Below are 24,156 nucleotides of genomic sequence, written 5' to 3' on the forward strand. Positions count from 1 at the left end.
TTCAAGCCTTGTTTCAATTACCTGTCATGCTGCTGTGACAAAATGCCTGACAGAAAGGAGCTGAGGAAGAAAGGTTTCATCTGCAGGCATAGTACAAGGTGACAGCACATCATGGCGAGGACATCAGGGCAGCAGCAAATTGAGGCACCTTGGGTGCAGGTTGACACTGAGTCCATGGTCAGGATGGAGAGGGAGATGAGTGGGTACCATGGGCTAGCTCGTTTTTTTTTTTTTTTCTTCTTTTGATTCCATTTGGGACCTCAGCCCATAAAATAACACCTCCCACCTTTAAAAAGGGTCTTCTCACCTCGATTAGCCTCATCTAGAAAATGCCTCACAGACCTATCCTCAAGGTTTGTTTCCATCGTGATTCTAAATCTCATCAAGCTGAAACTCAACAGTAACCCCCACAGCACTTCTCTCTGCCCTAGTCACCAGCATGTAGGTCTTGAATGAGGACTGAGAAATCAGGTCAAATCTATGGCTGACCCACAAGGCAAGATGGCTCAGTCAGATGCCAGAGCTGAATGTTGGCACGCACTGCTGGCAAAGTAGGTGAAGGCCAGGTTGATTGAGATCTTGCTTTAGTGCAAGGCCTTTCCCAGATTCAACAGTTCAAACGGTCAAGAGCAAAATGAGACCCATGTTGGGAGCCATCAGCAAAACTCCAGCTCCTGAAGAGAGGATACCCCCTTCTGGCCTCTTTGACATGGGCACTCACTTGCAACCTACACAACGACGTATACAATACACACAATACACATAATTAAAAAGAAAATCAATTTTTACAAAAAGAGAGGAAAAGAACATACTAGGTGACCAGGACGTTAGAATGTTATGATGGCCAGGACATAGGAGCTTTAGTCACATCCTATTTCTAGATGAGTTAACAGCTCCTTAAAAGTCAAAAAAATTTTTGTTCTCTTTGTTCGATGAACCTTTAGTGGATTATACTCTTAGGCTTTGTTCAAACAATATCTGAAGAACATTGATTATTCTGGATATGTTTGAAAAGCACTTGGATAGGAAGAAAAATGTCTGGCTGCCTTGAGAACATTTAAATCAAAACTCTTGCATCATGACCGGTACACCAACTGTTGCCAAGAAGGAAGGAGAGAAGGGTGGGTGCTGTACATACTGGAACCCCTGCCTTGCTGAAAGAAATGTAAACCAGTATGTTCAGTGCAGGAAACAGCGCAGTGGTGTCTCAGTTAACAGAATTACCTCCTGGCCCAGAGCTTCCATTCTTAAGGGCAAAGGAGACTAGACAAGCAAAATGCAAAGTATCAATCGTGTGAAGTATTATTCATCCTTTAAAACAGTGGTTCTCAATAGGTGAGTAGCGACTCTTTGGGGGGATCAAATCCCCTGAGTGAACTGAGATCATTGGAAAAAAAAGATATTTATATTACAGTATATAACAGTACCAAGATTATAGTTACAAAGTAGCAACAAAAATAATTTTATGGTTGGGGTCACCCCATGAAGAACCGTTTTTAAAGGGTTGCAGCATTTGGAAGGTTTAAAAGAGGTTTAAAAGGAGCAAGAGGCTGGGGAGACAGTTCAGTCAGCGCTGTGATTGCTATGCAAGGGTGAGACCTGAGTTCAGTCCCTGAAACCCATGTGAAACCCAAAACTGTGTGGAGATGAGATTCTGATAGAGACAGCAAAACAGAAGGGGCTCAAAAACATACGTGAAAGTGAAATAATTCAGAGGCCCCTAAAAAAACAAACCAATTTTCAACTTACATAATATACCTAGAACAGTCAAACCCATTGGTCAGAAAACAAAAGAGGGCTGACAAGGAGTGGTGGGACAGGGTGTGAGGTGTCAGTGTTCATTTGGTACAGAATTTGGGCTTAGAATAATAAACACTCTGGAAATTGGTGGCAGTGGTAACAGGGAAGTGATAGGAACATGCTAGGGTCATTGAAGTACTTCACAAATTAGCATTGAATTACCAATATAAAACGTATTAAGTATAAATTCGCTACTCTGCCAACAACACTATACAGAGAATTTTGCTCTCATGTCTATGCACAGGTGACCACAATCAGTGAGTCTGGACACCTGGAGAAAGAGAGGCTGACTAGCGGAGTTTGGAGTGTGTCAGCCCTTCTCTAGTTGAAAGGATCCACAGTGACAGAGTCACTCCCCCCTCCCTTAGGGAGAATTTCAGCATAGCATCAGGGGACGGAGCCAAGATCAACAGAAGGATTGATATATGGAGAAGACAATAAACATTTCAGAGCAGGAAAGAACCTCTGTCCTTCCCTAGAGCCCATGATCAGATGGCTAGAGGACCTTGGTTACATTAAGGGGACGGAACGACAAGGCAAACATCTCCATTTTTCTTTTTTTTTTTTTTTTTCTTTTCTTTTTTTCGGAGCTGGGGACCGAACCCAGGGCCTCGGGCTTGCTAGGCAAGCACTCTACCACTGAGGTAAATCCCATTTTTCAAGAGACGATTGAACACTCTGTACAACTGGGTCCTGCTTTTAACGAGCCGTTCCCAGCGTCCCTTCCAACTGAGAAGTGCAACCGAAGATTGGAATGGCGGATCTGGGAGTCACACCTCCCAGTGGAAGTGTTTCTGCAAACAGTTTCTCTCTTAAAAGTCTACTCCGATGTAGATTAAAACACCCTAGTCTGGACACAGCCTGGCTTCCTGAGCTCACCACCAGAGTCCCAGCAAGACAATAATGGAATGAGGACACAAATAGGTTAGTTCAGCATGCCGGTTCCTTCTAACTCTGCGGCCTCCATACTTAGCCGTGGGAGCTGCCAGTGCTCCTTCACCCTGGAGCACCACAGGAATCTGAGAAAGTGGGGTGTCGGTCAGGTGCTGAAGACAAAGCCAGGGATGGGGGAAGGGAAGCTGGAGTCAGGGTCCCCACCTCATGCTCCTGAAGGCAGTGAGCAAATTACTCCTACAGAGAAAAATACCCCTCTTTCTGACCCCCTCATCATGCCCAAAGCCCAGACGTCCCATTTATAGAGCTTCCCTTTTATAGCCACACCCCCAGTGAGGAAACTCAACTGCAGAGGCCTTTGGGGAAGGAGTATGGGAAGGGCTGAAGCCGAACCAGAGAAAACAGCGCGTGCTGCGCTTCCTGGATGTCTGGTGCAAATATCTGGAGACAGGGTGTGGCTTCGTCACCGGGAGCAACCAAGGTGACGGTATCTGTGGAGAACACCGGGGAGACGCGAGGTAAATAATCATTGTGAAAGATGGAAATCATCTTTTAATCGCCAGCTAGAAGGAACAGCTGCAGCTCACACAGTGGGAGCCCAAAGAGCCCCAGGAAGATCGCAAGCCTAACTCCCTCAGTAGGATGTAATTAAAAATAATTAGTTATAGAATAGCACTTAGCTTACAGAAGATCAAATAACTGTGAGCTTCCAGAATAGACCCCGAGGGAGAAGGGGTCATTTGCAGCACCGTGCCCGGGGGAGCCTCTGTGGCACTTGAGTCTCCCTTCGCGCTTGGTGCTGTGACACTGTGCAGAACCAGGCAGACAGCTTCATCCCTCTGTTCTCATTTGTAAACCAGGGACAAGAGCATCGCCTCAGATGCGCCACAGTGTGAGGGCACTAAAGTGGAAGAGATAGATAAGAATTACCTTGAATCCCTATCAGAATTTTCTTTCTTTTTCTTTTTTCTTTTTTTTTTCGGAGCTGGGGACCGAACCCAGGGCCTTTCGCTTGCTAAGCAAGCGCTCTACCACTGAGCTAAAGCCCCAACCCCCCTATCAGAATTTTTAGCCTCTCGTTCCATGGATTTTTTTTTTTCTAGAAGGTAACTTGGGGTGGGGAGGGTGCAGATTAATAAAATTCCTCATTGGCCTCAGTTCTTCATCAGAACTAGATGAAATTTCCTTTTAAGACAGAAAAGTTGAGGAGGGGGAGTGAATATCTGTGGCGGTTTATCTTTATTTTGATTGATGTGGGAGGACCACTCTGGGCCACATCAGCATCTCTTCCTAAGCTGAGAATCCTCTACTGGAAAAGGAGAAAGTTGGCCGAGCACTGGGGTGCATCGACCCATTCCTCTCTCCTCTTGACTGTGGCTACAATATGACCAGTTCTCCTATGCCCCTTGCTGTGTGACCTTCCCACAAGGAACTCTGGGTCAAATAAACCCTCTCCCCTCGAAGTGGCTTTCGCCAACACGTTTCCTCACAGGGAAAAGGAAAAAAGACACAGCTCCATGAGGTGGTCCTACCTCCCGTCTTCTTCCCCAGGAAGACAAACTTTGATTTCATTTTTTTATGTGTCAGGGCAATACCTGTACGGAGAGGATGCTTTGGGCTGCTTTTGTACTGAGTGCTCTGAGTCTGCTTTTGTTTGTCAACGTACCTGACGAAGTCTTTATCAAAGGCATCCTAACCTACTGCTTGCATATCCCAAACAATGGCTGGTGTCTGGGCCATCCTACAGGGCAGATCTCAGCAAGACCCTGGCCACACCCAGCTGCCGGGAACATGAAGGGAATTGATATCCAGCACCTGAGCCCTAGCAGGAGGAAAAGGTTGTGTCATAGGCCATCTAGACCTTCTCACACCCTTCATAGGGGACCACCAGTCACACCTGGTCTTTCCTTGTCTTCATCCTTTCTCTTGATCTCTTGGCTCTCTGTTCTGTCATCTTGCTAGGACAGAGAACAGTCGCTAGTCCTTATCCCACCTCCACCTCAAACCCCACTGGCCTTCTATGCTGTCTTCCTGTAGTCTCTCTGCTTAAAAGGGGAGTGCCTGCCCTGTCTGTCACAGCTGCCCCATGATGGCAACTCCCAAACTTCAAATGCTGCAGGCGAGTTTAGTAAGCATTATAATTATTATAAAGGCATTATAAATCCACTAGTGTTTCCACAGCACCATCTAATATTTTTAAAAACCGACAATCCAGCCCGGTGGAGGACGCCACTGTGGGGAAATACATCTGCTGATTTGATATATTTGAAGCTGAGGATGACTTCCCGAATTGAGAATTTCCCATTGTGAGTCCTGGAGGATTCTTCCTGGCATGACCTTCTCACATCTCAGCCTAAAGCACTTTTCGCACATAAGACTCATGATGGATTGGCATTCAATGGAACAGGGCCTGTCAAATTACTAGTGCTTATCAAACCTGGAGATCTTAATGGGTGCAGCATGTGAGCCGGGCACTGGATAAGCAGGTCTCACAGGGAGAACAGGCTGGAACTGGAAAGAGAGGGCTTGGGCCATGCACCTCAGCATCAGCAGAAGCTGCCCCGAGAAATCGGAGCTTCTGAACACTTCATTTCTCTCTCCTTTCTAGTGGGAAGGGTCCATTCTACTGGACGAAAATGTTAGGCTGACTTCATAACTTAAGACAAAAAGAATTTTTCTTTGTGTTGCACATGTGGCTAGATTATGACAACAGTCACTTTTTCTAAGTAATTTTTCTTAAGTTAGCATTCAGAGTGGGGGGTTTCATGAGTGAATTTTCACATCTATGTGAAATGGTTTTGGTTCTCATTCGTCCTCCCCCATCCCCCCTGCCTCCCTCCTGGTAGTTCCCTTCCTCTTCCCAAGAACCCCTGCCCTTTGCTTTCCTGCCACCTGAACTCCAACCTGCTCTGGTTCCCTCTCTGCCCTTCTTTTAGGTTTCTCCCTCACATCTCAGACCCATTTCTTCTTTCATTTGCTACACACACACACGTTTATTCTAATCGTTTTTAAGAAGTTGAATTGTGATAATTCAACTTCTAGAAATAATCAACCAGGTGTGGTGGCAAACACCTTTAATCCCAGCGCCTGGGTAGCAGAGGCAGGTGGCTCTGAGTTCGAGGTTAGCCTGGTCTGTACAGTGAGTATCAGGACAGCCAAAGTTCTGTATGAAAGCACTGTCCAAAATCAAAAAATAAATAAAATTTAAAAATCCATCCTAGATAATACTTTGGTCCAAACTTTCTCCCACTAAGACTTATGCGTGTATCTTTCAAAATAAGCTCTTATTATAAATGCTGCGGTTAATATGTCTTTGACCTAACCATATTATGTAAATATTTTTACCTTAATGAGTCATAATTAGTCCATTATAAAAATATCCCACTGTGGTGCAGACTATAATATAATTAAACAATATCCTGGTTTTTGATATTAAGGTTAGTCCAGAGTGATTGTTATGAAATAATTCTGCAATAGGGCATTCTTGTAGGTATATCTCCCTAAATATACCTTACTGTTTATTATTTAACTATATCATTTAAATTATTTAATAAATAGTTTCCCTCCTTTTTAGGTTTATTACTTTTATCAATTGTGTGTGAGAGAGAGAGACAGAGAGAGACACAGAAAGAGAGACACAGAGAGAGAGAGACACAGAGAGAGAAACAGAGAGACAGAGAGAGAGACACAGAGAGAGAGACACACACAGAGAGAGAAACAGAGAGACAGAGAGAGAGAGAGACACAGAGAGGGAGACAGAGAGAGACAGAGAGAAAGAGAGGCAGAGAGAGAGAGAGAGAGGGAGACAGACAGACAGAGAGAGACAGAGACAGAAAGAGATAGACAGAGAGAGATAGAGAGACAGAGAGAGACAAAGAGGGAGAGAGACAGAGACAGAGAGAGACACAGAGAGAGAGACATGTGTCAGTGCCCACTGAGGTCAGAAGAGATTATCAGATCTCCCAGAGCCGGAAGTACTGGTAGCTGTGCTCCACACCTTCCAGGTTCCAGGAACAGAACTCAGGTGCTCTGAAGGAGCAGCACATGTACTTAACAGGTGAGCCATGGCTCCAATCCCCACATTTTTCTCTTCCAGAGATTATATACATCCCTTATGGCCAAATCTGCCTTAGAAGACATTACTATAAAGATGATGAAATTATACATCACATATTACCAGTCAACTATGCATGGAATCATTAATCATTAGGTTGAGTAGAATATATCTCTCATGTAATTCTGTTACAAATTCAGTTTGCATCACCAGATAAGTCTCTCAATTCTCAGAGCTCTCTAGATCTCGGAATTGTAGAGGTGGGATCATGTATGTGACTAATTTACACATTGTCCACATCTAGGGAAATCCAACTGTTTGTATTCTATTCCTGTCACTCTCCATTTGCCTATGTTGAGTTTGTTCTACAGTTTTCTTAGGGTGTTTGCCTTTTTCCTGATGGTGAATAGGTTTCACATATGTGTCAAGCCTGTAGTCACGTGTTTCCCAAAGACGTGTCAGTCACTTAACGTGCTTTGTTAGTGTCCATCACCTTTGGCTTTTACATGAAACAGTGCTGACGTGTTTTCCCCTGTGGGACGTCTCTGTGGTATCACACCTGGGAAGCTCTGGCTCCGAAAGATCCCAGTCATTCATCTACACCACCTAGTACTCTAGTGGTTGACTGGTTTCGTTTCTACATAGCTTCCATCTGCCTAGATTTTAATTTGATCTTGGCTGTGATACAGGGCTTCAATTAGAGGGACATAGTCCCATTTACTAGACCCATCTTCGCCTTCCCACCGACTTTAAGTATAATTTTCATTACACACAGAACTTATATACACATGTATGCTCATCTTCATCTGCTTCAGGACCTTTTATTTTCTTCTGTTTACCTGACCTTCTCTTCTAACCCCACTTCCACGTTATTTCCGTGATTAGAGAACGCTCTCTGTCTGTAAGGACTGGCGGAGGGGAGAGACGACGATATGGAGCACAAAGGAGTTTTAGGACAGTAACAGAGCTCCCTATGGACCCTGACATTGTGGAAACATGGCCTTATTTGACCCAAACCCATAAAATGTACAACACCAAGAATGAGCCCTATTGCAAACTGTATCTTCTACATGATGATGGCGATTGAACCAGATGTGTTGGGTAGGGATGTGGATGGTGGGGAAGCTCTGAGTGAGCGGAACAGGACTTGTGGGAATACTCTGCACCTCTCTGCTCGGTTTGGCTGTAAACTCATTCCATACAATAAAGATACAGTAAGTGAAACAAATGCTAGACAATGCTGCTGAAGTCATGGCTTTATCCCTGTGAGGGCTATAAAAAGGCAAATAGAGCATCGGCTAGATTGTGTTTTAGCAAGGACTGTAATTCACATACTATGTCATTACAGTATCTCTCAAACTCCGCAGTGCAGTACCAAGCTTTTTAAATTCCATTTTCTATGAGAGCTCAACCCTCGTCGCCTTTCTTAGGAAATCTCTTTGCTACACTTGCATTAGTTACAGTTTTCCTGCTGTGACAGAATGCCTGGTGTGAGCGACTTAAAGGAGGAAGGGCTTACTGTAACCCATAGTTTTGGAGATCTCTATCCATCTCAGCACGGAGGGTCAAAGTTGAACAGTGCACAGCATAACCTCCAGCAAAAAAAAAAAAAAAAAAAAAGACCTGGAAGGAGCCAGGCTTTCATCAGGCCCACTGCGCTGGTTTACAGTGCGAGCAGTGCTAATATTCAGTGCGGAGCAAATCCCTCATTCTGTCATCTTGAGCACTAGTGATGTCAGGATAATAGGTTCAGGCAGTGGGAAGACGATGGACTCTTGGCTCCTACTCCCACTTCTACCACAGAGTAAACAGATATCTCATGTTGGTTCCTCTGAGTTTCAGTTCCATTGTCTGTTCATCTGTTACATGAGAAACCAGGCCAAAAGAAGGACCTTATAATTTTCAAAATGGGAGAGATTAGGGAATCCCTCTCTGACTTACTCATTGCTCTTATAATTTGAATGGGAAATATACTCCAGTTTCGTGTTTTGAATGACTGTCCCTCAGCTGGTGTCCCAATTAGATTTAACATCAACTTGACACAGGTCAGAGTCACCTAAGAAGAAAGTTTCCATTGAAGGATTGCCCAGGTTAGATTTACCTGTGGGCATGGGGAAGATTGTCTTGATTGATGTGGGAAGCCCCAGCCCACTGTGGGTGGAACAATTCCCTAGGCTGGGGATCTTTGCCTATATAAGAAAGCATGAGTCTGTAAGTCAGGAAGCAGCATTCCTCCATGATTTCTGATTCAAGCTCCTGTTTGAGTTCCTCCCTTGACTTCCCTCAGTGATCGACTATGACCCAGGAGTGTAAGCCAAATAGACCCTTTCTTCCTGAGTTGCTTTTTATCATGGTATTTGTCAAAGCAACAGAATGAAACTAGAACAACTGGTAATGCTAGGTGGAGAGGCTGTGGAGCTGTTAGGTGGGGAGGGTTACTGATAGAAGGTCATGTAGACCAGCTGTTGGAGGGTTATATGCCATCTCTGGTTTCTGTTGTCTGTACTTCCTGGCCTGCCATGACATGAGTGGCTTCTGTCACTTACCTCTACTTATATGCACAGAATGACTCTGCTGTCTCTTCCCCACTGGGATGGGCTAAAATTCTCCGAAACTGTAAACCATCATGAATCATTCACCCCTTGTTCCTGTCAGGGATTGTGGCCACGGTGAAACAAAAATCACTAGCATGATCGTTTTATTTTACTTGATCCACCCTTTCACTCATTCATTGTGAACATAGTATAAGTCAACCCCCATGTTTTCCATGGGGCCTAAATGCGATGGGAGTGAGGGAAAGAAAGACTCATTATCCTGATTCCCTGTGTCTCCTTCTCGACTGTGAGCCTAGAGGTCACTGAACTTGAAGTAGTGATGGCCGATGGAGGGAAGGGACCATGGAGATGTTCTTGCTGCTGCCCCTTTTATACACTAATTGAGAAGAGGCTTCTCATCCTCAGCTATGCTGGCATATTTAGTGTGTGGTGGCACCCTGAGCATTGTGGGTAGTAAAATTGCTTTAACCTATAGGCAATGGCATCTGACCCCCGTTGAGTAGACAGCAGCTCTACTTGACTTGAACAAACGTTCACTTGGGGGAAGGACCATGGATTTAGAACCTCCTAAGACATGGGCACTGGGCTGGATGCAGAATAAAAAAGAAGGGCAATGCAGTCCTTGCCTTGTATGGTTCACACGAGTGCAGATTCTGTATCTAGAGTGGCCTGGGTCCTTGCTGAAGCTCACCTTGCCAAGTACTATAGTTTTAGCATAGCTGGTCCAGGGTGACGCTGTTATTGGAAGATCCCCCAGGACACAGCTTAGGTGTTGCCAAGCTCCTGGCTCCATCCTTCGGATATGCAGTACCTGCTCCTGCTGTGACCAAAAACTACAGCCAAACTAAGTCTTTCATGCAAATGAATGCTATGAATTAGGCGTCAGGGGCCAATGAGATGGCCCAGTGAGCATAGGGGCTTGCTCCCAAGCCTGACTACCTGAGCTTGGTCCCAGAAGAAGAGAACCAGCTCCTGCAAGTTATCCTCTGACCTCTACATGCATACTGTGGCATGTGTGCCCCCTCACACCCTCACCCTGGACATGCTCATACACACAGGTAGAAAAGTAACATACCACTTTGAAATGTTTAAAGAGGAATTAGGCTTCAAGTAGCTGATTAGTCAACCCCACAGTTAATGGGATATCAGTGAAAAAATAAGTACAGAGGGTCTTATAGGTTGAACCAGTAGCAGTAGATAATGGGTTTTATATAGTATATTCATTTTGGCCTCCTTCCAAATGAGAAAATCCGTGGCCGTGAACAGGCTAGCCCAGAAATGAGGATGTTGCCTAGTTTTATAGTTTACATGGAGTTGAAGCTTCAAACTTTGACACCAAGTCTTCACAACGTGCTCATTTATAATCGGGGACACTTCAATATAAGAACAAGGCACAGACAAGACACACGGACTCAGGCACACACATCTGGTCACATTTATTTTCCCTTCAGCCCGCAGTATTTCTTTATATGACAGAAATGGCCCACATCAGCATTGCTGTCCACACTAGAACAGAGGACTCCACTATCCTGCATAATACTATTCTGCATAAACTGTCATTTCACCTAAGGACAGCTATTTCCACTCATTTTGGTGACATCACTGAACATTGTATTTTCTCTGAAAGGTGTCACACACCCTTAGGAGGAAGTGGGGTGTGGTATTAATGCAGCAGTAAACACAGAAGAGTGTTGTCATTGGTGTCCCCTGCAATGACAGCTCACTGCTGTTTCTCAGCCTGTCCCTGACACTACCAACAGTCTTCATAGGATAAGAAGGCAAGAAAGTGAAGCCCACCATCTCTGTTCCTGGTCCTCTCTAGGAGGAGAGGTTAATCCCAATCTGAGGTCTCATAGCTTATCTGGAGTTAACTCCCTATCCCATACATGTAACCAGTATAACACTTTACAACCCAGTTGGTGGTTTAGCCAGCACTTAATAAATAAATGTTTGCATCAGCTCATCAACTTGTAAGCTAATAGTTTAGGCTTACTCTGGGCTTATGAATTGATCCATGATATGAGTTGTCATATTTTCATTAGGAAGCACTTCCTAGGTTATCTGGGAAAAACTCTAACTTACTTCTCCACTGGCCACTCATAGGCATTTTCTATGGGTTAATTCTTTGAATCTTCAGAACATGGACAGACCCAATCCCTCGGAGACTCCTAGGAAGCTTGTCTACTCAATGCCTTGATTTGCATATAGAAGAATATAGCCACAGAGTTTCAGACATTTGCTTAAGATATGGAAATGGGCTAGGATGGAGTTGACTTGATTCTGAGATGGTCTCCTTTACAAACCTAGGAGCACCTTCATCTTTTCACTCATCCCAAGGTCCCTATGCCCATGTGTGTAGTGCTAAGCAAAGGAAACATAACAATGCAGACATCAGTCTCAGCTTCTCATCAAGGTGCCCTCTGACTAGGGCCCAGGCCCAGATTTAGCTTGCCTGTTCCAGGTGCTACAGTTTAATTCACCGAGAACCAGCTTATCGGGAAGGAGGGGGAGAAGTCACACTTGTCCCTCAGAAGATGGCAAAGCCACAGCATCTCAGAGATAACTTTGGGGCTGCTAAGACGATAGCACCATAGAGATTATCAAATTGACACAAGAAACAGATGCTATGTCTCCTCCTGTAGACATCTCCATGTCTGCTGTTCCACAGACAGGATTGCTGGCTGCCGGTGTGGCTCTGGGTTCAGTTAGATACCCTGTCTCGAGGGAAAGAGGAAGAGGGGGATGGAGCAGGACACTGGACATCCTCTGGCCTGTGAACAGGTTCACAGTCAGATGCATCCACATACATACATGCTCATAAACCACACATATACACACCCCTACACACAAGCATACACCTGACACACACATACCAAAAAGACCTTTGCATAAGCATAAAGTAAAAAGTCTGAGTGCTAAGCATTGGGTTCCAGTTTAATTGACAATGCTTGGCTTGTCTGTAAAATAATGTTTCCAGTACTTAGTGCTGAGTGTTTGGGAAGAGGGCATGGCCGGGTATTAAAACAAACCACAGATTCTTTAAGGGTCTTCTAGTCAGGAGAGCTGATCACCCACCCCTGGAGTCAAAGCTGCCCCCACATCTTCTTGGACCAGTTATATATGTGGCAGAAGTCCGTTGTCTGAGTGTGTGCCTAGCCTTGAAAGGCCCAACAGTGTCCTTCCCTCTCATCCTCTTCTAGAGCAACTGCCATGCCGACAAGCCCAAGACACTACTGGGAGGATGAGGGGTCTCATGGAGAGAGAAGCTGAGCTGTCCTAGCTGTCCCCACTGTGCCAGCTCACGTGCCGTGAGATCTGAGCTGTCCAACTGAGCCCATTCCTAATTGATGGCGGTCAATTGCAAGTAACAAATACACAGCTGGTATTTAAGTCTCAGGGTTGTTTGCTGTGCTACAAAAGATAAGTCAGATAGCGGGAACCATGGATAAAGCACAGTTATGGTCTTTGTGGGACCCAAAGAGGACGTGTAAGTTCGCAGATCCTCAGGCTGCTGCGTATATTGTCTCCCAGAACCGAAACTAATGCTGAGGACCTGTAACACCAGCTACTCAGAGGAGATCAAAAGTTCCAGTCTTGGGGAATTCCTTAGGCTCCGTCTCTAGTGCTAGCAGAGAAAATGAAGGCAAGCACGAGTAAGACAGCAGGGCTGAGGACATGAAATTGGGAGAGGGAGAGAAGTCTTAACGGGCCAAGACGTAAAGGGGCACTTGAAGGACAGACGACTACAGAGAGATGGTCAGTGTACGTGGGCGTAGATGGAACAAGACATGGAAACAGGGTAGTGTAAACAGAGTCCTCAGGATGGACTCAGGCTGCTCTCTGCAATCAGAGTTCCAGGTAGCCTGGGACTCCTACAGAGTCCTGCTGTGGGAACAGCACTAATTAAACTCAAAGCATAAAGGCTTTGAAATGTCAGCCTAAAAGATAGATAGATAGATAGATAGATAGATAGATAGATAGATAGATAGATAGATAGATAGATAGATTCTTTCTTTTGTTTTTCGAGACAGTTTTTCTGTGTAGCTCTGGATATCTCAGGGAACTTGCCTTGTTGACTGGGTTGGCATGCCTCTGCCTCTGCCTCTGCCTCTGCCTCTGCCTCCCTGCCTCCGGAGTGCTGGGATTAAAGTCATGAAACCGCCACTGCCCAGCTAAGAATTATAATTTAACTCAATGAAGATTCACAGCAATTTCTTAGGCTTTGGGCCAATTTAATCACAACGATGCTTTTGTGGCTCTATCCTTGTAAGCAGGACTATGTGGTGGGGGTTGTTCGCATCTTGCTCTGCCAGTAAGCAAAGAACACAGGTCAGAACCAGGGAAGCATGTAACCTTGGAGGACATCCCAGTGATCTACTTCTGTCACCCAGGCCCTACCTTCACAAGGCTGTATGGTCTTCAAAATAGTGACACAATCTAAGTGTCTAAGTTAGAGTTTCCAGTGGTGTGAAGAGACACCATGACCAAGGCAACTCTTATAAAGGACAACATTTAATTGGGGCTGCCTTACTGGTTTGGGGGTTTAGTCTACTATCATCATGTCAAGAAGCATGGCAGCATGCAGACAGGCATGGCTCTGGGGGAGCTGAGAATTCTACATCTTGTTCGGAAGGCAAACAAGAAAAGACTGGTTTCCAAGCAGCTAGGAGGAGGGTCTCAAAGCCCACCTCCACAGTAGCACATTTCATCCAACATGGCCACACCCACTCCAAGTCTACACCTACTACAAGAAGCCACACCCACTCCAACAAGTTTACACCTACTACAAGAAGCCACACCCACTCCAACAAGGCCACACCCACCCCAACAAGGCCACACCCACTCTAACAAGGCTACATCTACTTCAACAAGGCCACACCTCCTAATAGTGCCATTTGCAGAGCCAAGCATATTCACACCACCACGCTAGACACCAAGGGTTCAAAGTCTAAGCCTACGGGAGACATTTCAAAGCCAATTATAACAATCATATCTTGCTGAGCAATTATAATTACAAGTCAAATTCTTTTTTTCTTCGCTCCCAAGTTTAATTCTAATTACAGTGCATTTTCTCTTCTGCATGTTAAACATCTTGAGGCAAGTAATAACTGTTGTGTTTTGTGTGTTTGTTCATGTGGTGATTTGCTTGGTCTGAGGGTTCTGAAGCTGGTCTAAATAGCCTAGGTTGGTGTCAAACTTATGATCCTCCTGCCTCAATCTCCTGAGTCCTGGGATTATAGACAATGGCGGCCATGTTTGATTAGGCAACTGGTTTTTGTTCTGTTTGGCTTTGTTTCTTTCTTCTTTTTTTTTCACCCTTTCTAAGCACCGAGAATCTAAACGATAGCAATGAAATACTGTCCATTATTTTTTAAATTAAAAAATAAGTTAAGTGCTAGAGAGTCGGTTCAGTCAGTGCAGTGTTTATTATGCGAATAAGAGGACCCGAGTTCAGAGCCCGGGCACCGGTGAAAAAGTCCACACACCATGCCTGTGTTTGTAATCCCAGAACTGAGGAGACACAAGAAGTCAGGCCCCTGCGGCTTGCTGACCAGACAGCCGGTCTAGCAAAATTGGTGATCTCTGGGTTCAAAGAGAGACACTGTCTCAAGAAAAAGAGGGAAGAGAGCAATTGAAGAGGACAGCCAACAGCTACACACACACACACACACACAGAGAGAGAGAGAGAGAGAGAGAGAGAGAGAGAGAGAGAGAGAGAGAGAGAGAGAGTCCTGTCATTGAGCTCATGAGAACATTCATCTTCTCCCTATAACAAATGCTGGGAAGCTTTCTTTGGTATCCATTTTCTTCACACCTCCCAGACATTTCATTTGAACACCACGTTTCTTTTTAAAAAAAAAATATTTTAGGCATGTAAGTACACTGTAGCTGTCAGACACACCAGAAGAGGACATCAGATCCCATTACAGATGGTTGTGAGCCACCATGTGTTTGCCGGAAATTAGAACTCAGTACCTCTGGAAGAGCAGTCAGTGCTCTTAACCAATGAGCCGCCTCTCCAGCCCAGGGACACCATCCATCCTGGGTAAAAGAAATACACGAGCAAAACACCATCATTCTCAGTTCCTGTGACCTAATTCACATGCACTGCCAATTATACCTAACTCTGGATAGCATCAAATCCACAAGCCAAAAACAAATTTGATCACGCCTAACGGTGAGAACACTGAGCTTGGGAGAATGGGCATTCTTCAGGAATTTCAAGTATATATAATGATAGTATTTTTCAGCCACGATAGTAAAAGCATAGAAGATTGCCTGGGTGTGCGGCTCTCCGTCATGATAAGTGCTACAACAAGATGATTGTATCAGAGGGTCGTAAGTACTGTATGAGAGATATATGTGGGGTTTTATGGGGACAGGCTAGACACAGGTCACATCGTTCAGCCAAGATATGCCCCTAAAAGACTGTTTATCCTCTCTGCCTGCCCTGTTTGATACAAACCAATAGGGAGGAGAGAGACTATTAGAAAATGTATTACTGTTAATAACTAGCATTTATTGAGAATTTACCAGGGGTCCAATCCCGCTGTAAGCATCTTTCCTGTGTCTGCCCATTTAGTTCCCACAGCCATTTGAGCGTGCTAATGGTCAGAGCAGTGCTTTCAAATGAGCAAACGGGCTAAGAGAGGTTAAATAACTCCCGCAGCTGAGCTCAGGAGAACATGGATCTTCTGCCGCTGACAAGTGCTAGGAAATTTGCACAGGGGTGCATTTCCTCTGCAGCTGTCTGCGGCTCCTTTTGAAAGGCAGATGCCTTTGCAGGTAAAAGAAACACAGGGGAAGAAACAATGTTACCTTCGAGAAGTTCCTCCTTTGGCAAAAATGTGTTGAACACCTATTATGAATGAAATGGGGAATTGACTGTAGAGGCATATCGTCTTTGTCCTTGCTCTCACAATCCATTCTTGGTAGTAAAGACATTCAGAAACATGAACACACACATACGTGCACACACACACATGCATGCATGCACGCACACACATGTGTGCACACACACAGAGTTATATATTATATAATGTATACATCATACAGTATATGTAATATATAACACATATATAAGATACATAATTAAATATATCTACTACATATTATATATATTGTATATGTATATGTGTGTGATTGTATATGTGTGTGTGTGTGTGTGTGTGTGTGTGTGTGTGTATGTATGGGGATGAGGATGGGGATAACTATGACTGAGTATCTCCAGAGCTCCATTCATTCTCCTTCAGGGACAAGAACAATACCACTTCAGTTTGCACTCCCGCAGAGAGACTTGGTAAGTTCTCGTACGTGAGAGTAATGACTTCATCAATGAGCCTCTCTGCTAAGTTCGTGATGCCTCCCAAGGATTGAGCAAGAGACACTCCAAGCGCGTTTCCACTGAATCCCTGTGTGTGGTAGCTTTCATCTGGAAACCTAGGCATGGAAAAAAGTCTCTGGGTTCTAGATTAGCCTGGTACACAGTGAGTTTCAGGTCAGCTAGGGCCATATAGTAAGGCCCTAGCTTACTATAAAACAAAAACAAACTCAAACAAAAAACCCTTTAATTAAGAAAAGGGGAGGAAGCAGATTTGAACGGAAAGAAGGCATGTTGCCTGTGGGCTTGGTGTGTACAATAGAAATGCATATTGAAACAGGAGAGAGAACTGAGGGGCGTGACTTTACTGCTCAGCTAATTCTATGGAAGGACTTGATCCCTTCCCTGTTAGAAATGGCTTGGCCAATACTCATCTTCATACACATGTGCTGTGACTTGGAGGACTTTCGTGGATGGTAAGGGAAGATGAATGGGTTGATGTTCCGCTCACGGAAGAGAACTTCGCAAGCCCAGACCTTAGGCATCCTGTCTCACACGTACATCTGTTTGTATACAACAAGTTCTGCCTTCTATTTTAATAGCCAAGAAATTCCCTCTCTGCCCCCATGAGCTCCGAGCCCCCAAGAACAAGTTAGAGAACTTGTCTATGTTAATTTCACCTTCCGGTGTTTATCGCAGATCTTCTTTATTCTTGACATGAGTCCACACAATGTCTGTTCTATCTTCCAGATATTTTATCATGTCCCTGTGACCAAACCGTTGGAAAGGGAGCCCCTGGCTAGCCTGGAAAAGAGACATTAGCATTGAGTAAACTATCAGGATGTTCTGGGTGAATAAGACGTAGTATAAATAAATCTGGGGAAGTCACAAATCTGCATCACCTTTTTAAATAAGAAATCTCTGCTACCTAGACAAGACCTCCGTAACATAAACCCTGGCAAGCCTAGAGACTTCTATCTTTAATATGTTTTCTCGGAGCTCAAGACGGAAATCACTGAGGCGGATTCAGTCTGAGCTGCTGATGCTACCCAATTAGGAGCCCAACCTGGAAATAGTGCACAGTGAGTCACCAAAGGTCAGGGTGGTAGTAACTCGGGCTCTATGAGACAACAATCTCTCAAGATTCAAGTCAAAATGACTTTCTTACCTTTACTATGAACTAGAACAATGCTGTCACTGAGCACTAGATGATAGTTTTCAGACCTACGAGAACTTAAGAAGCAGGCCAAAAAGAAAAAGTAGAGCTGGGTAGACGGGCTCACTGGATGAAGCATTTGCCTCACAAGCACGAAGACAGGGGCTCAAATAACCAGCACCTACATAAAGCTAGGCTAGTGTGGCAATAGCCGGTAATACTAACACTCAACAAGCAGAGAGAGATAGGAATCCTCGGACAAGCCTGCAAGCTAGGGTTGCAGGAAGTCAAAATCTCTTGGTTGAGCCAGAGAACCTCCCTTAACAAATAAAATGGAGAGACATTGAGAAAGACACTTCATGTAAACTCCAGGCATGCACACGCAAGCACATGTACCCATACATGTAAACATGCATGCTCATCACATGTACATACATGCTTGCAAGAGGATAAAGGAAAGGTATTGAGATGAGGTGAATGGCAGAGATGGAGAAGCAGAGGCAGACTCAGACTAAGGATGCTGGGGAGCAGCTTCAGTGGTAAAGAGCATACGCTTCTCTCTCAGCAGACTAGAGTGGGTTCCCAGCACTCAGAGTGAATGACTCACACTTGCCTACATCTCTATCTCCATCTTCTGGCTTCCTTGGCTATGTGCATGCGTTCCCACATACATATACACTGGCACACATATAAATAAAAATAACACAAATCTCACCAAAAAAGCACACCAAGCCTCGAAAGCGATAGCAAACACTGGGGTGATTTCCATCTTGAGCACCGAGCAAACATATTAAGGACACTGGCATTGATGAAGTACTTTGCTTTTAGCATGGGACACAATCATACTGTGGTCAATGGTTTAGAGGTTTTTAAGTGGCTCGTAGCATTCAGTAGCTTAATTGCTTGTGTCTGTTTGAGTGTGTTGTGTCGCTGACGAGAACAAACCATATTGAAAATATCCAAAATAAATACGGATCAGCTGCTCGCTGCTGGGAGCCAATCCCATGACACACATAAATAGACTATGTAAGAATGTTGTGGTGTCATATTTAACTGTGTGACTAAAATAGACTCCGTTTTAATAAACTCCTTTTCTGGTTACTGTGGTTTGGGCACCTACTTGAAGAAACAAAACCTTGAAAAAAAAAAATGTTTGCCTTGCTGTCGAGCATGACCGTTACATTGATCAGAATTAACCCTTAGTTCTCACAATGGAGGTGTGCCACGGACTTTCCAAAGAGCTCTGCCTCTGCGAGCCGGTCTGCAGTTAAGGGGGAGTCCAGCAATGTGCTTCACAGAGAAGGAAATGAACGCAGTTGTTCAGATGGATAGCAGGGCCCTTGCAAGCCCTGGCTGTCCGAGATAAAACACTAAGCGGAGATGGAACACTAAAAATAACACGTCTTAGAGCCCCATACATACAGTGTTTGTCTTTTGTCATTTTTCTAGGGAACAACCATGTCACCGTTTCTTCGAATTGGTTTATCCAACTTTGACTGTGGGACCTGTCAAGCTTGTCAGGGAGAGGCGGTGAACCCCTACTGTGCCGTGCTTGTCAAAGAGTATGTGGAATCAGGTAAATTCATTGGGGTCAAGGTGAGGGAAGAAGAAGAGGAGATGGTGGATAGGCTAGACAAGTGTGTGGGAGACAAAACCTTCCAGGATGTCTGATGGAACTGAATTGCAACAGTTTAGGAGACAGATTCCCAACAAAGGCCAAGTTCTTTCTTAAGGACCCAGGGCTGGTGATGGCTTCTTACCAGATCTATTCCACTGCATCCTTTTCCCCACATAAACAAAGATAAAGAGAATATTTAGTTGGGGAAATTAGGTGAGGGGTGGAAATCTACTAAGACAGATTATATTATGTATTACCTGTACTAATAGCTCACTGTTTTCAATGACTGTAGATAAATTAAGCCTTTCTAATCCTAGATCTTGGGATCAACTCTAAAGACTATAAGTAGATAGTCTATATACCTATATATCCACATAGACTATATACCTATGGTTTTTATAGTCTATGTAAGTATATAGACTGTAACTCAATGACTATTGGTAAATTAACTCTGTCCAGTCCTAGATCTTAGCATGGACTCTAAATGTTATATCTATTGTGTCTTGCCTCAGCTGACGAAGTTAGAAAGAATCCTTAGTCAGTTAGTATTCTGCATGAATAAAAGACCATTTTGCTTTATTAACTGTGACTATATTAATGAGGTAATTAATGAGAAGGAGGAAACCTAGGGCACATACCCAAGACTGATTTTGTTTGTTTAGAGAGTTCAGTCAGAACAATCCCATTGGGTAGGGAACCCACTGATGATCAAGCCTTCTGGTTCCCTCTTGATCCACACCCCTATATGTTAATAAAAGTTTCTTCCAAAGGAAAGATAGGAAGCTACCTAACCCAAGACCTTCCCAGCTTCACCCAGTCTATATCCCTGCATATAGACTGTAACTGTATCTCCATCCACGTACACACATAGAAAAAGTGCATTTGGAGGGCCACTTTGAGGGTCCTGGAGCTAGAGCAGAGAGAAAAACACATAAAGTGCCCATAAAGCTATCTCCTTTTAGGGTTAGTTTCCAGTCTCACAGAGGAAGACAGGCAATAAGAAAAGTTAGAGTGTCGGCGCTCAAACTAGCAGCGAGGGCTAAGAAGGTAAAGCAAGATAAGAAAGGGCCCAGAGAAGGGCCCTTCTAGAATACCCCTAGAAGGGTCTCTGTTAGGGTTTAGGAGCATTTTCGGATAAAAGAGGAAACTGAGGCTTGCATCGAGAGCCTCTAGCCAGATGCTAGAGAATTCTGAACTCTGGGGTTACACATCACACTGTGCCCCCCACCCCCATCATGCTCACATCATCTCTCTAGCTGCTCCAAATGCATCAAAGCTTATGAGACTGGACGCTCTTGATTTCTCTTCCATCCAGCGTTCTCTGCTGTCTTAAAAGCGAAAATGCCGATTGCTCCCACCTAAAACCCTTTCAAATGTCACGGACGTCTTTGAAGTGTAAAATGGCTGAGTTCTTTCAAAGCCCTGTTTGACTTAATGGATCTCATAGATCTGGTTCTCCCTCCAACCTCGGGTCTCACTGACATTTACCTCCCGCCAATCTTTTTCTTTTTTTCTTCCTCTTCCTTTGTCCTTGCTTTTGAACTTGATCTTGGTCATATGGATCAAGAGACCCTGTCAAATAAAGGACAAAACTGGTTTTGTTTTGTTTTGTTTTTTTGCAATAGATTGCCCAGTGGACTTTGGATTTTTATTTATTATTTTTATTCAGGTTACATTCTGAAAAGAAATCATCACTCTAGATAGTACCTAGTTCAAAGATTCCTTCTGTAGAATTTGTACAGGTTGCTATGTTTAGGGTATGAGGTTGCATTTTCCATGATGAGTAGGGGGAGAGGGGATAAATAGGAAACAGAACTATTAGCCTGGGAGCCTTTGAAAACAGCAATCCTCATTGTACACACAAAGACAGATATGCTGGTGTGTTTTAACCATCACTTTGACACAATCTAGAAAAACCTGGAAAGAAAGTCGTAACGAATTATCTAGATCACGTTGGCCTGTGAGAATGTCTTTGAGGAATTATCTTGACTGTTAAATGATGTAAGAAGACTAAGTTCACTTGGGTGGCACCATTCCCTAGGCAACATTCGTGAGCAGGATAAGAGAGGAAACACTAGTCAAAGGCAGGCAGTCTAGCAAGTAGGCTGCATGAATGTATTGCCCTCTACTCTTGACTGTGGTTGTACTATGACTAGCTGCTTGAGTTCCTGGCTTGACTCCCTCCCCACCTCCACATAGACTGTAACCTGGGATTTCCACCCAAACAAACCCTTTCTCCCCTAAGTGACATTCCGCCAGGGTATTTTTATCATAGCAACAGAAATGAAACTAGAGCAAGATTCAGAGTTCTGGTCTACTTTGTAGGTTTTCTTAACTAGTGACTGAAAGTGTACAGTAAGTGGCTTACCTCCTGGATGCCTGCCCTTCTCTGAGCATGGTAGTAATGAGAATGAATAACTTGACAGGGAAGCTAAGAGACTATGATCAATAATAACATTGATTTTTCAAGGAACCCATACATATTTTAATTTAACCATAAAAATCTTCCCTTCCCTTTATAGGAGCTCATGAGCTCCCAACCCCAAACTGAGGAACTATTAACAGTTGGTGATTTCTCAGGGAGAGGGTGTCAGTTTCCTTTAAAGGTATGGTCCTGAGGAAGGCTGACCAGGCTCCAGGGGATATCGCTATATCAGTGGATAACTGGAGAGTACAAATTGGACTTGCTAAAGTATTTACAAGAAAGAAAGAGAGAGGAGAGAGAGAGAGAGAGAGAGAGAGAGAGAGAGAGAGAGAGAGAGAGAGAGAAACCAACCATGACTCAGATTTGGGAGGAAGTAGGGTGTGGAGAGGGGAACAGAGGTGGAGGAGGCAGAAACTATGAAGAGAAACAAGAATGCAAGCAATACGCTGTTTGCATGCATGAACTTCTCAAAGAATTAATGAAAATTCGTATTAATTTTTAAAAATCACCTCCTTCCTTTTCAATTCTTAACAGTGCAATAGTTTATACCTCTGTTGGCCACGTTTCCCTAAAGTGTAAAATTTCAACTTTTTCAACTTTGTAAATCCTCAAGATAAATATGAGCTGCTGCTGAATGCCCACTGGATTTGTCTTCCTGTGTTATAAAAGAATGACCAACACACGACTTCACATTCCTACTTTAAGCGGATTTGTTTTTCTTTTGCCTTACCAATGTCTCTGAATTGCTCAATACGATATTTAATGAGCTTATTATAAGAAACGACAAAATACTGCAGCAGTTTTCTGCTGTAGCAAGATGATCAAAGAATATATACCAGAGAAAATCCAACATGAGTAGAAGATGTGACAAAATGACAATTCAATTTGGAAATTCTTGTCCCTACCAGGGAGATTTAGGGGGTGGGGGGAATGAATTTTTTTTTTATTTTTATTGGATATTTTGTGTATTTATATTTCAAATGTTATCCCCTTTCCCTCCTCTCCCATCCTCCTTCCCCCTGCTTCTATGAGTGTTTTCACCCACCCACCCACTCCTGCCTCCTAGCTCTGGCATTCCCCTACACAGGGGCCTCCCATTGATGCCCAGCAAGGCCATCCTCTGCTATGTATGCAGCTGGAGCAATGGGTCTGTCCATGTGTACTCTTTGGTTGATAGTTTAGTCCCTGGAAGCTCTGGGGGATCTGGTTGTTGATATTGTTGTTCATCCTATGGGGTTGCAAACCTCTTCAGCTCCTTCAGCCCTTCCCCTAACTCCCCCATTGGGGTCCCCATGCTCAACCTGATGTTTGGCTTCGAGCAGAAATCAGCCTAGTTGTAGCTCCTGTTCCAGTGACTGGGACCCTTATTTTCCCACCCATCATCATATGCAAGTCGGCTGCGAGCTCCGCTGCTTCCTTTGCATTGTTGCCAGCTTCTGCTTAGGTGCATCAGGAGGGTAAAAATCATCCTCACTCAAGGATTAGGAAAGGAAGCTGGGGGTAGAAATGCATGACTGCATTCACGGCGCTTGAGACAAGGTAGGAAGGTAGAAAGTTCACAGCTAGCGTGGGCTACACGGTGAAGTAGGACCAACCAGGACTATCTAATGATGCCCTGTCTGAGGGAGGGGAGGGAGGGAGGGGAGGGAGGGGGGGGGGGGGGAGGGGGGAGGGGGGGGAGGGGGAGGGAGGAGGGGGGGAGGGGGAGAGGGGGGAGGGAGGGAGAGAGAGAGAGAGAGAGAGAGAGAGAGAGAGAGAGAGAGAGATCAGCCAGGCATGGTGGTGCATGCCTTTAATGCCAGCATTCAGGAGGCAGAGGCAAAATTCAGACCAGCCTGGTCTACAAAGTGAGTCCAGGATAGCAAGAGCTACACAGAGAAACCCTGTCTCAATAAATAAATAAATAAATAAATAAATAAATAAATAAATAAATATTAAAGGATCATTCTGTACCCTGTCTCAAACAAATAAAATAAATAAATAAATATTAATAGATCATTCCGTATAAGTGGGACTCATGCCATGGTGTCTTTCACTTGAAAGTTTTATGGGGACTTAGTTGCCTGATGCCAGTGGACTCAAGTCAGTCATGTGACCAAGCTATTGTAGGCTAACAAAGGAAGTGTTTTAAGGACATAAAAGAGTGGTTGCTTCTCGTACTTTTGTTGCTGGTGATTTTCTGAGACATTGTCTTGCTACATAGCACAGATGGGCTGTGGGAACTCTCCAGCCTACTACCTCACCCTCCTGTGGGCTGTTTTCGGTGTAATTGGTGCCCACCACCATGCCCAGCCGTAACCACGCCCAGTCGTGACCACACCCAGCCATAGCCA

General features: G+C 44.3%; 1 protein-coding gene across 1 annotated transcript in view; it reads left to right on the forward strand.

The window, feature by feature from the left end:
• The window catches only part of Prkcq (protein kinase C theta), a 131,615-nt gene that overhangs the window by 35,525 nt on the left and 71,934 nt on the right, over positions 1 to 24,156 (forward strand). The window contains exon 2 of the mRNA XM_032885022.1: positions 19,230 to 19,356. Coding sequence (XP_032740913.1) covers positions 19,239 to 19,356 — 118 coding nt within the window. The 5' untranslated portion in view covers positions 19,230 to 19,238. The remainder of the gene's footprint in view (positions 1 to 19,229; positions 19,357 to 24,156) is intronic.

Source organism: Rattus rattus, chromosome 14 (genome assembly GCF_011064425.1).
Source record: "Rattus rattus isolate New Zealand chromosome 14, Rrattus_CSIRO_v1, whole genome shotgun sequence".
NCBI classification, from domain to species: domain Eukaryota; kingdom Metazoa; phylum Chordata; class Mammalia; order Rodentia; family Muridae; genus Rattus; species Rattus rattus.